This window comes from Lepisosteus oculatus, chromosome 1 (genome assembly GCF_040954835.1).
Source record: "Lepisosteus oculatus isolate fLepOcu1 chromosome 1, fLepOcu1.hap2, whole genome shotgun sequence".
NCBI classification, from domain to species: domain Eukaryota; kingdom Metazoa; phylum Chordata; class Actinopteri; order Semionotiformes; family Lepisosteidae; genus Lepisosteus; species Lepisosteus oculatus.
The window spans coordinates 75,755,299-75,768,339 of record NC_090696.1 but is presented as its reverse complement, the minus strand read 5'-3'; the positions used below and the strand labels follow the sequence as shown (position 1 = coordinate 75,768,339).

Genomic DNA, 13,041 nt, shown 5'->3' with positions numbered 1-13,041 from the left:
GGCTTGCTGTACAGACGGTGTGCGTTATTTCAAACCAGGAGTCAGCAGAAAGCCATAAGGCAGGGATGAAGCTCCACCTGGTTTTATTTTAGCTTATCATCCAGTTCAGGTGTGTCATACCGTACAGTGTGTCATTCGAGTGACACTTGCCTGTTATTTTGCTGAAGCCACCTTTCCCCCTCATAATCCACCTGTGGAAACTAAGGTACGCTGACTCTCCACAAGGCCCAAGGGCTAAGCACTGCCACCTTTCTGCTGAAGATGTAACAACACACTGACGCAGGAGCAGCAGTAACATCAGAGGCATTTGAATGCTCTGAAAATATGACGGTTTAGTTGGGTAAATTGAATGACGTAGAGACTTGTAAAAAGTATTGAATTCAGTTTTTTTTTTAAAGTATGTGTTTAAATTGGCTCTAATAAAAAAATACATCAAAATAGCTCCATAAAAGAAATAAAGCATTTCATGTGATGCTAATGAAATACTTTGTATCCCTTACGCTGCTGAGCACATTTGGAGAAAAATAGTAATATAATAATGAACAGCTTTATTTTATATAGTGCCTTTAAAGGTGTCTTCTCTGATATACACAGGCTTTCCTACAACCACAAACATTTACAGTATGTGACGTTAATTTAATAACTCTATCCTAAGCTGCTTAAAGGCGAGAAGAAAGGAAGAAGAGAATTCAAACAACCATAAAGTACTGTTGAGGGAAAGGCAAGGGAAATGTAGTTTTAGTTGAATTAAACTGAATTTAGTTGTATTTTTTTTGTTTTCTTGTGCTTTCTCCAGCAGTTGCTGGAGTTAAAGCAGGGGCTGTGCTGGACGTTCCTTAAATAGCTGCACTGTCATAACTCATTAGGCTCTAACAGACAGGAGGAGGTAATGGATTAGACCCTGCTTACATATTTGTACACTCAGGCAGTCTTGTTCACCAAGCGTGTCTCCTGTCCCGGGGTATTTTCACACAGCTCTGCTTGCGTGAGTGCTGAAATGCGGGCAGTCCCAGTCTTGGCGTCGCTGCCGCCTTCAGCTTGGGTCCCAGATCAGGCTTACTCGTGTCTGCGGTCTCTCCAATCCGTGCCATTTCAGGATCTTTCTAAAATCACTGGCAGGATCAGTATTGCAGTTAAAGGGCTGGTACTATCGGAGCGCTGCTCTGGGGTGGGTGGGCTGGGTTGCAGGTTGAGTATCCCCGCACTCCCAGTAAATCATCCCGAGGCGCCGATCCTTCATCGTGTGTGCTGCACAGTTAACGGCCTGCAGGGACCCTGTCGACTGAACATTCTCCTCAGTCAGGCTGACGGAACGTAGCTTAAAACTGTAGCCGTTCCAGTCAACATGAAACACAGATGTTTGGATGTGGAGTTACACTTAATTGCCATCAATCTTGAGAGTAGCGCAACTTAAATAAAATAATTGACTTGAGTGTTTTTATTAACTGCACGTTCTCGGTACAGACTCGCGCTGGTAATGTTTTCGCTGCCAGTGTGACTATATATTTTAAAGTGCACCTGGCTTGCTAGAAGCACCCCAATGTAATTTGTTGCAGATTTTAATTTATTTGGACTTTATATAGTAGATACTAGGGTCTTTTAATTAATGAGCATTTAAAGAAACTGCAGGGTAAGCCCTTTTTAATATCCTGGAAATATAGGTTTGTTCAAAGTGTGCCTCTTCAGAGAACTTGAAAATAACCTGAATGATGTGGGCAAAATTTTAAAATGGCTTCTCGAGCACCTGCATGACTTATTTAAAAAACATATTTTATGTTTGCAGGTCAGCGTTTTTTTAAATCTTCAGTGTGTGTCTGTTCTTTATATAATTGTTACAGATGGTATCAAATTGAAAGAATTTTGTTTGAGCAGAAGTGGATATTCTTGCATTTCTATACAGTAGTCGATGTAGGAAAGGGAATACTTCTGTCTGTGTGATATTTATAATTATGTCCAGAGATAAACATTCTCCTTATTTCTTTTTGTAGGATCGCCTGACGATTACAGTATTACAATAAAGCGACAGATTCACCATGAATACAGGTATGTCAGTGGCTACTGCTATTTGTTTTTTTTTTCCAGTTTAGGATTAGAAATGTTTAGGCTTTGTGTAGCAAAAACAGAAGTCTAGAGTGTACAGTATGTTTTTTTATTGAAAGTTACTTCCAGGACATCATACTTTATAAGGCTCTAGATGTTTATTAATTTGCACAGATCCACAGGCAAGGTCTTACAGACAGTGATCAAAGCGATGGGTTTAGTGTGCATAATAATATAGTAAAAGTAAAAAAATACATTTTATATACAGTAGCACCTTTTAAAAGCAATCATGTTTCTTAGTGCTGCAGTATCTAGCATTCTTGAAAAACAGAACATATAGAGAATTTGTAGTGATAATTGTCCATCTGACAAAGAAAATCGTGTAGTGACCATTTGTGTGCTAAATGTGCTAAAATAGACAAAACAGGTTCTGGGAACATTGTTATAGTTGCTGCATTATTTTTATAGGAAAGGTTGTGCTTAAGTGTTTTAAATGTTAAACCAAATTGTATGTTCAAACTAAAAAATAGCAAATATTCTTTCATGAAGAGATACAGTATGTGAATGATCCTGCTACAAGCCATTCACAAAATAAAATAAATCTAAAAAGTAACAGCTTTAAGCTGTGAATTGTAAAATGTATTGAAAAGAAGAAATTTTCAAAGCCTAGATATTTTTCAGCCTAATGGTGGCATTGAACTATTAATAGAAAATTAACTACAGCTAAGAGATTCTTTTCATATTTCATATTCACAGGTGTCTCTTTTGTGTCCTCTGTAGTGTTTATTTTGCTTCAGCTTCCAATAATGTCAGCTTTCTGTACATCATGAATTATTGTTTATGCACAAGAGCGTCTTGCAGTTGTGTCCAGAGAAGGTCAGGGGAGATGTCAGTCACAGCATGTATAGTGAGGAGCAGAGTCGAGGCCCTGTGTTCTCAGTACACAGTAAAGTGAACTGCAGTGCTGTCTATGTGTAGGAGCAGAGTCAGCAAGGGAAACAATGATATCTTTCACAGGCAAATAAATCAGGCTGTTTTGCAGCCGAAATCTTGGTAACCGTAGTCTGGTGAATAAAAAGATTTTTCTTGAGGGAAGGTACAGTAGGTTTGGGATATAAACACCTCTCCAGACCTTGTTGGGAAAGCAAGGAGGCAATGTGGGATTGAGTGATGCCTTCAAGGCAGAAGCTGGTTTACCCCTGCTGGAGTAAGAGTTTGAATAAGACCAAGAGTTTTTTAAAAAAAAAGAAGCATTTTCTCTACATTTGATTTTAATGTGTACCATGGTATGTGTGCAGTAGGAGCATTATGTGTTATTCTGCATGACTGCTTAACTGAATGTGGTCATTTCTAAAGATTTGTATTTGGCTTCTCCTGATCACATGTTCTTGCTAAGGGCTTTCTGTTTTATTAATGTGACTATTGTTTAGGTTTTTTTTAGCGTGAATCGAAATCATTGACATTCTTTTATTCTCTTGATTTCTGAACACCTCAAATTAAATAGTAGTTAAATAGTTAACAAGATTTGCCTCTATGGTGTGTTAAGATTTCTAGCCTTAATGATATGTCTTTAACCCTGTTCTAATCCTCTGCATGCTGTATGATTTGACAACAAAAAATGTGGTAATGTGTTTTAATTTCAGTGGAATTTGGCAGGCATGCGTGTTTAATCTGCATTTCCAAATGAATTTGTTTTGCAATCGGCGATAATGCATGTGCTTGCCTCCTGTTGCTGGGGCGTGCGTCTGTCTGGTGCTGCGCTTTCCAGACAGCGGTGGATGTGCTCGCGAAACTGCTGCCGTGTTTGTCACATTAAGACCTATGAAGAGAGTCCAGAGTTCTCCAAACCTGTATGTGACCACAGGTAGTAACTCCGACCATTAACATGCATGCTGATAACTGACAGAGTTCCAATTCACCCTTTATTTATTCTATTTATTAGCACTTACTTTGAACCTCAGCTTGAAAAATCTGAAATGTTTTTTTTTTTATTATTGTTGTTGTGAGTAATTTCTTTACAGGCCCACCTGCAAGTGACACAGCATTTTAAATTCTAAAAAAACAAACTTCAGATGTTAAAGGCCCATTTTGCAAAGCGTGGCCCTGGCATGATTTGCTTTCCTTTTTATGGAAACAAAAAATCAGACGGCAGTGTCCCCCACATTCCATTTTCATCCGTTCCTGTCTGCTCTGTTCCTGCAAGGGCTGTTTGTGCCTGTCAAGCGCTGCCTTTCCTGACTACTTTGACCTACAGTAGAAGCAGCCACCTAATGATGTGAACCGCCGGGGTCGTAAAGGCAGTAGAGTGGGTTTAGAGGTTGGAGCTTTCACGTCTGGAATCTGCAGTGAAATTAAATCGGTCAGGATGGGGAAGAGAGGGCCACTAGATGCCTGTGGTAGTGGTAGCTGACCTGTCTCTATTGTCAAACAGATCCATGGCAACCGTTAGGTTTTTTTTTTCCCTCATCGCCCTTGCTTCCTGTCCATAGCCCCTCTTTGTTTGAGCGGTTTCGTAGACTGTTACCACACAAAGATCGCGCTGGTGGACTTCAGAATGACATAGACTGCCAGGTAGCTTCAGATTGGGAGTCTCCCGACCTGGTCGCTAGCTGAAATCCCCAGGGCACCTACAGGATCGAAAGGGGTTCTTGAACCTCATTTCCTTCGGTGCCTTTGAGTGGCTCCTAAGCAGCTCGGCTGCTTCAGGATGTTCCTAATAACTTGGCGATCACTGGTTTGATTCCAGTGGCTGGCGAGATCTTTGCTGACACCACAGTAAGGGGGGGGGGGGGGTTGGATTCTGGATGAATCACACACCAGACACCCCATGAACAGGCTCCTTCGAACGTGTGCCGTTATTGGCGAACACTGTCTCGACCGCTCGTATGGCGAGCAGGAAAGATTGCGTGGAGCTGGCACGGAACTGTGCGTGGACTGGGGTCTGAGTTTGTTTAGTACAGGAAGGACTGTGTTTAAGAAAGAAAAGAAAAACAAGCAGCAGGTACAGTATTTACTGTTTTCCTTGTTCCTTGACTTATACTTCTGTGTAGAACTCATTAACGTAATGCCATCTGTATTATGAAAATTGTTTTTAGTTTAATTTATCCTTTGAATTTTTAAAAGGCCATAAACCTTCCATGGTTTAGGGAGCCAAAATTGCTCAATTTTGCAATGAGTGTGATAAGCCCACCTCTGAAAGCATGGGCAGAGAGTTACAGGAGCTGCAAGGAAACCATTAAGCAGCAATAACACAAAGTCTGAACAGAATTAAGGAAACAAATATTGACTGCCAAGTTTCAATTTTTCCCAGTCCTGATAAAAACTGGAAAGTATTGAGTGTTTAGAATATGTTCCATTTTACTCAGCAACTCTTTGCTTTGCTGGCCCATCTTAATTAAGCTGCTTAGAGACTAAACAGCAGTATTAACAGTAGCCTGTGGGATTTCAAGCCCTTTCAATCCGATTGCTTTTCTTTCCACTAGAACATAGAAACAAAGCAATTTTTACCTGATTCAAGCACCTTTGAATGGAGGGTGATTTCTGCAATATAAAATATAAATGGAGAGCACCCCACTGTAATGTCAGAGGTGCTCAGAGCCTCCGAGAACAGCACTGACTTTCGTTCCGTCTTCCTTTATTTCCTTCCTTTATTACCCCACTGCTGACAGAATTCTGCTGATAGCCTCCCTCCCCCGAAACCTCTCAACAAAGCAAAAGCCCATCAATTTGATTCGCAAGTGAGAGGCACTGATGAGGCCAGGCGGTCAGCTTCGATCGCAGTGACCGTGGCCCGCCTGGCTCTCAGCAGAGTGGTGCCATGACCTGTCCCACACAGGTGTGTGTGTGTGTGTGTTTTAGGGTGTCCCGATTCTGTTATTGCAGGGGTGCCCCCGGGCTTAGAGCAGATTGGCTTCAATGGTCTGCTCTCGTTTGCATTGTTCCACGTGCTGCTCTGAGCTTGGAGTGCAGATGCCTACACTGCCCCTCCTTTGACTTTGGAAATGGTTCTCTTTTGTATGTTGCATTGTTACTGTGTATTTACTGCATGGGTATTGCTTGCAAATGTCACACAGTAATTTTGAAGGTTTCTGTTGCGCGTTTACAGTACATTTTTATTTCAGTATCCAAGTTAAAAAAAGGTTTGAATACCAACATCCTTCAAGGGAGCAGTAAAATCGGGTCGGTATATCCCCCGATAAAGAGTCCTCCTCTTTATACACATGAACTGAATGGGCGCTCGTTAAAAACGATGCATGCTTTACATGAATCTGCTGGATGTTTTCTTTTTTGTCCACATCCACTAACCCATCTGGCCGTATCCCAGATTCCCACCTCCTTGCATTCCTGAGGTCTCTGTGAGGGGATGAACAAAGCCCTTGGAATTTTCCCACAATCTCCCAACCCTGTCGAAATAATAATCCCGCTCAAAAGCCCTCTGAGCAGGTGAAGGCCCAGATCGTCTGTCCCGCTATCTCCAAATCTGCCACCCCTTTCAGCACCACATTGAGCACTCATCCCATCTCAGGTCTTGTCAGTACAATTCGTCTAGTGGCTTAATCAAAGGGCCATTTGTTGTCTTTCCCTTTTTACTGTGTAATTCATTCTAATCTGAATAGAAAATGTTCTGATGTTTCACCATTTTCCTTTTTTGCCATGTCAGAAACGTGAACAGCTTTGTACATGAGAAACCTTGAAACGGCCAGATATCTGCTGTGTCACGCGGACGCTTGTTTGAGAAATTAAAGGCTGAGTTTACATTGCTCGATCTGTTAATTTAAAATCCGACGTGAAGCCTAATGTTTGTTCATGTGTTGTGTTGTTTTAGGTAATGACTCACAGTCATCGGATTCAGGTAAGAAATTATGATGTAAACAGGTATGTTCCCCGTACGTATGAAATAGTGCAACAGTGCATTCAGCATTTTGTTGTGTTTACAACTGTCATAGATTAAATCTAATAAAGCATGAAAGTAAAAAGTACCTTGGGCAGAAGAAAACGTTCTTTGCTTCTACATTGTGTTTCATTATTCTGTAGATGTCTGGAGATCCTACAGTGTGAATGACGGACTTAGAAATGGCGAGGCAAGCAGTTCCTCTCTGGCTGCGAAAGGCTTCAGAAGTGTCAGACCGAATCTCCAAGACAAGAAGTCTCCAACACTGGTAAATCTAGATTCAATGTTTCCACAGTGCCTTTAGTGACTGGGGGCAGCAGGCTGCTCTTCCCAGCTATTAGCATTTGCATACTTGTTTTGTGAAAATGCTACAGTTGTATACTGGCAGTTATTTACCACTCCAAATGTTGGAGAGGCATAAACCTAAGCGTTTCATACCCTTTTTCACTTCCCTTCTTTGGTTTGCCATTTTCTTTTGCACTGTCTTTTAGCCTACGTGTCTTTTGAACCACAATAATTTTGGCACTGTAGGCAAGAACCTTCCAACCTTTCCTGGGGAAAGCACTTTCGAGTGCTGTGGTCACTGAGCCTGTACTTGGTTTCACCAAGTCAAGAAATATTCAAGGTCTGAAAGCCTCAATATCATACCCCTCATCAAGCCTGTGAGGCAGCTTTCTCTACATGAGAGATGCGCTTTTCATAACACCTGCTGCTGCATGGGCTGGGCCACTCAGCTACCTCAATGTATTTTGATTGATACAGTATGTCAGTACGAACGAGAATCAGTCACTTTCTGTGACTCACATATAAAAACTGCACTTGTAAGGACTTCTGGCCCAAACAGTCACCTCCCTTTTTACTCTTCCTCCTCTTCTGTGGAACCTCATCCCCACATCTCCCGAATCACGCAGCACAGCAGACGTAATGAAGTCTACGAGCACTCAGCGTATTGCCTTTTATGTGAACCTGGATAATGCTTCCTTTTCAGAGGAATGTTTAAGGTCAATTAAACCCAGCACAGCTGCTTTAAGGCTTCATGAATTTTATTACGATTTTAGCAGGGGCATCGTGCCAACTTTGACCTGCCCATTATATTACATACACGTATATGATGAAGGCTGAAAATGCTTAGGAATGTACTCGTATGTGTATTTGGTTGCGGAGTGGAAATGTCTATGGCTCTTTATTGCTGGGATGTATTGTAACAACAATTCTGAGAATATACCAAGAATTTTCTGGCAGTGTACACTGGCACAAAGTTTTAATGGATTACCCTCAATGTTTAACGGTGAAGTGGTGAAATGTTTCACAGTGACTGCTGAAATCCATAAATATTTTCTTTTCCAGCTCTCATTTATTAGCATCATCCTTATAAGGGCAAAAGTGGACAATATCACTCTGTCTGGAATATATTTCTGGTCTTGGAAAACAACAGCTGCATTAAAACCTACTTTTCTTTTTAAGGTTTGATCTGACAATATCAAGAAAGAGCATGGACTAAGGGCCTTATATTTCAAAACTCTTAGGATCTTAAATAGCAGCAGTGGAAATTTAAGCACTTAAGTGTCGTGAATATAGGGCCCTCAGTGTTCAAACAGCTTGGAACTATACTGTATTCTCTGTGGGCATTATTTTAGCAGTAAAAGAAGAAAAACGTCACTTTTCATTCTTTCTCTTTTGTCTTGGTTGTCTGCTGTGTGGATCTCTTTTGGCTTACAACTAGGCGCCACTCCCACCTCCAAGGAGAGACAGTTTTCACAAATCCCCAATAAGCACTGTTCCAAATAACCCACCTAGTTACATTCACCAGCATGTGCGTGAACAGTCCTTTGGGACACTGTACATGAAGAAAACCAGGAATGAGAAATTTGTACAGAAGGAGGCTTACTCGAGAAATACAGGCTCGTCCTTCTCCCACAAGGAGGACACCTCTGTTACATCAGAGGCCACTAGCTCCACGTTATCTGTGCCCGGCACTAATATTTCCTCTCCGTCTAGTGGAAGCCAGGTTCAAGAGCGTAGAGTTTCTTCCCTCAAACTAACATCCTCAGAGGGTCAGAGTGCAGCTAGCACTCCCAGAGACCCGCTGACACCTGCGAATGTCACGAAAGCAAGCCCTAAAGAGCACCGACCCCCATCACCAGAGGCATCTAGAAGCCAGCCTGAGAAACACACAGCTTCTCTTTCCATCCAGATAGCTCCACAGGCCGCTGGTCATAGCTCAGTGCCTGGGCCAAAGAGTACCCAGGGTCAGGCCTCGGCCACTTCTTCAGAAACCAAAGGGATGGACTCAAGCGACAAAGGACAGAGTTCGTCACTTCCTTGCTCTTCTGGGGCTCACGTGGTACAAACAGTTTACCCCGTCTCCGAGCTAATCCGCTTCCCACATGATGTGTCCATCTTCACAGCAGCACGACCTACCTGTGGCACCTTTGACTAACCTCCCACTTCCACTGTAGATTTCAAAGGCCAAAATGCATGTTTACAGCTTATTTGCAGAGACGGCTGGTCATTCCCAGAGGTCTGTATAGTGACATGGGCTCGAAGAATATACCTCAGTATCGTAAACTATTACATTAAACTGATAAATGTAGATGCTTCTGGTCAAAAAGTAAGAACCTGTGAGGTCATCAAGGGACACACCTCTCCACCAATGTGCACTGACTCTCCTGTCAGGCGCTGCTGAGTCGGTGTGTCAGAACATGAATGCCTCTAACAGATCAGTGTGCTAGAGGAAAGTGTTGGCTGGTCCTCGTTCTGTCCACAGACCGCAGGGCTTGTTGCCAAGAAACTCAGGTCTTAAACAGCCGATGACATCAAATTTGTTAGGTATACAATAGCTCCAAAAAATAATGGACAATTCTAACACTCTACAAGTTCCTCACCAATGCATCTGTGTCACATACAGGACTCGCTATGAATATGTGTTTTGGCCTTTGATCACGACTGCCAAAAGGACTGCTTGAACTTTGCCAAGTGAAATCAAAGTGAGATTTAAGTTGTTTTTAAAAGGCGTCTTTAAATGAATGTAACGGCTGACGTGACTCGGTAAAAAGTTCCAGCAGTTCCATCAAATCTGCAGTGTAGTTTAGCATCACTTTCACAATGTACAGCAGTTAAGGATGATAGTCTCTATAGTATTGCTGTGTTTGTGCTTCACACTTACAGTAGTTCATTTCTTGATTTCATTTATTGCAGACTCTTTGTTTGGTTTCTGGATTTAGCTAATATATTATAGTTTCTATTTGTGGTTCAGCACCACTTTGGCAAACTGAATTTCAATTATGGGATCCGTAAAGGGCTATTTTTTCTGCTTTGCTACAAAAATCTTCTAGATCCAGACCATTAAAGAACTCCACCTAAAACCAGAAACTAAAAACAGTATATTCCACTGCTTTCTTTAATCAGATTTCCCCTCCTGTCTGTTCTTTCAAAGGCAGTAGTGCATTTTGGCTGTAAACAATAAACACAGTGTCCCCAGTTCTGCAAGTACCGTTACTTTTAGAGAATTTTCAAAACAAAGCATTCATTCTCTGGGGTTTCAAAACCCTGATGTGGTCATTTTAACTGCAATAAATACAACTTCTCAACATGGTTTACAGTAAAATTAATATTTTGTTGATTTCATAAAGTACTTAGATGGTGTCCTCTATCTCCCCAGCAGGAGAACCATACTACCACTGAGCTTCAGCTCTACCGATTGTACGGAACATGCACAATAGCCACTCCAGTATCCCCTGTATTCCTAACCTGTCATACAACGAGTCGTACAACGTTAGTTTTTACCCGGCCTTTTCTGCTTGCTTGTTTACTGAATCTGTACGTTTTTTCCCACCTTCAGCTTGGAAGCCCGAATGTTTCTTCAAACACTTCCCAGACGCACCTACAGCCATCGCCGAGCCCGTCCCATCCGTCCTCCCTGCCGCCTGTTAACAGATCCCGTTTCCCACCCGAGAGCGGCACCCGTGTAGAGTCTGCGGAATCGCTGCCCGCTCACCTGCACAGAGCCACATTCCCGGTCCCTTACTCCCCTTCCGAGTACAGCTGCCCTGGCCCAGACATCACACTGCATCTGAGGGAAGCCACTTCCCCCGTCACAGACTCCTCGCTCAGCGAGCTCTCGTCCCGCACCCTGAGCGAGTCGTCCTCGGCTGTTCTGGAAGAGCTCCAGATCTGTGGTGCTGGCACCAACGAGAGTTCAGAAACACCTTCCCCAACACTGAGTCAGATGTCTGCTGTCACTGACGACACCACCTTAACCTCCACCGCTACAGTCACTAATGTAATTATCCTTCCACCTTCCTGGTTCTTCAGCTCCATAAAGTAGGAGCCCTGTCATCAGTCACTAACCCGGGGATGATCTTTGCTAACGTTACTGTGCTGGTTATCCTCACTTTTGTCACTCACCGTCTCGCCTTGCGAGAAAGATTATTAACGTCCCCCCTTGTGTTTTGTCAACCCTGCCTTTCTAATTCAGGTTCATGGAGTAAAGTCCAACGTACTGCAGGTGTTTTGGCCCTACAGCTTCTCAGTGGGCTGTGTAGCTGGTAACCGTGTATCTGAGTTGTGGTGCAGAATCATTTGCATGCTGAATGTACTTTGCAATTTCTATTTTTGTTCTTTAACAGTCAACGAATTCTTAAGGGCTGATCACCCAATTGTTTTAAAATTTGTAATCTGTTACTGTAGTTCCCGATACCAAGAAGATGCTCTTGTCTTGCTGATGGATGACTTGTAAACTACTACCATAGTGAATTGAATTTTGTCCATGATATGATATGTCAACAAAACTCAGATATCATCCCTGTTATAAAATACTTGGAATTTATTTTCTGCTGCAGCTGCATAGGATCTTTGTCTTTGTACCAATATTTGTACAGCAGCAGGCAAATTAAACTATACGAGAAGCTCTCCAGAAATGTACACAGCCAACGTGCTGTGTTAACGTGTTGATCTTTGAACCCTCTGGCCCGTGCCGGTAACTTGTACTCTGCCCATCAAAGGAGAAGAAACAAAACCAAGGTGATCTGTTTACAGCTCCCGTGACAGAAAAGCTTAGAAATTTCCTGAGCATTGCAAAATCACCTGCAAATGGTTTTCTGCTCACTAACAGATCACGGGGAAGCCCTTATTCCATGAATTAATCACCGTCTGTCTTAAAGCCTGCATCATTAATGGAATGTCCTGGTGGAGTTTTTTCTTGGCTATTGGTGTCTTAAGCAACGGCAAAGCACCCTGCACTCTTCCCCGTAACCATGGTTTCTTACTTAACACTATTTTTTTTTCCTGAAGTGTTTGGGAGCTGACATTCTTCTAATGCTGACGAGACTCCAGAGCCCCGTTTGTTCCCTGGTGCTTGGGGAGGTGCCTCCTTGCGCAGTACCAGTGACTCTGTGTTGTCTCCCCCCCCAGGGCCAGATGACCGTCAATGGGAGCTCCGCCACGGCCAGCAGCCCCCTCAGTCATGTGCAGAGGTCCTTCTCCCCCCCCTCCTGCCCCCCCGCCCCCCCCTCCCTCAGCCCCAGCATCGTTGTCATGCAGCACAGCCGGCGCATGGGTGAGGAATGCCGCGCAGAGCTCGTTCTGCCGGGATTAATTAAACTCTCAAAGTTAATTAAAACAGAACAATGGGCCTTGAGGTTGATTTTAAAACGTAACAATGCACATTCCTGGGGTCTTTCAAGGGGTAGCACAAAAACCCAGCTGTCAGTGTTGCGAGCAGAGCATGGAAAAGAAGGAAGCCTCTTTATTCACGATTCAGAGTAGTATCGGTCAACCAAAATGTCCTGGTATGAAACTGTTGCCGAAATTGCACACAGTCTTGTTTCTTTGAGTTCTTTTCCTTTATTCAAACCCCGTTCTGCTCTTCATACCATGCTGGTCTGAGTATCCGTGCAGATGACTTGGAACAGAATGAATGTCCATGTGCTGAATGTATTCAGGGTGCTGACATGGACTTTCTCATTTTGCCATCTTGCCGAATTGGCAGTGACTTGCCGTTTTGTAGAGCCCGATCAAAGGCTCATAATAAGAGCAAGCCATCATTTTTACAAACGCACTGCATGGGCAGCGTACTAGCGCCATGTCACCTCCCAGCTCTGGAGCCGTGT

The 13,041-nt window shown here is 43.0% G+C and overlaps 1 protein-coding gene across 16 annotated transcripts in view; it reads left to right on the top strand.

Annotated features, from left to right (window-relative positions):
* Nucleotides 1-13,041, top strand: part of LOC102693209 (sorbin and SH3 domain-containing protein 2) — an 85,249-nt gene that overhangs the window by 36,503 nt on the left and 35,705 nt on the right. For 10 of the 16 annotated variants that reach the window (XM_069193268.1, XM_069193265.1, XM_069193275.1 and 7 more), the window contains exons 3-9: nucleotides 1,989-2,043; nucleotides 3,809-3,904; nucleotides 6,866-6,892; nucleotides 7,075-7,199; nucleotides 8,655-9,275; nucleotides 10,773-11,213; nucleotides 12,344-12,488. In XM_069193268.1, the coding sequence (XP_069049369.1) occupies nucleotides 2,034-2,043; nucleotides 3,809-3,904; nucleotides 6,866-6,892; nucleotides 7,075-7,199; nucleotides 8,655-9,275; nucleotides 10,773-11,213; nucleotides 12,344-12,488 (1,465 nt within the window). In that variant the 5' untranslated portion in view covers nucleotides 1,989-2,033. The remainder of the gene's footprint in view (nucleotides 1-1,988; nucleotides 2,044-3,808; nucleotides 3,905-6,865; nucleotides 6,893-7,074; nucleotides 7,200-8,654; nucleotides 9,276-10,772; nucleotides 11,214-12,343; nucleotides 12,489-13,041) is intronic. The other 6 variants (XM_069193288.1, XM_069193295.1, XM_069193290.1 and 3 more) reach the window with 3 other exon arrangements.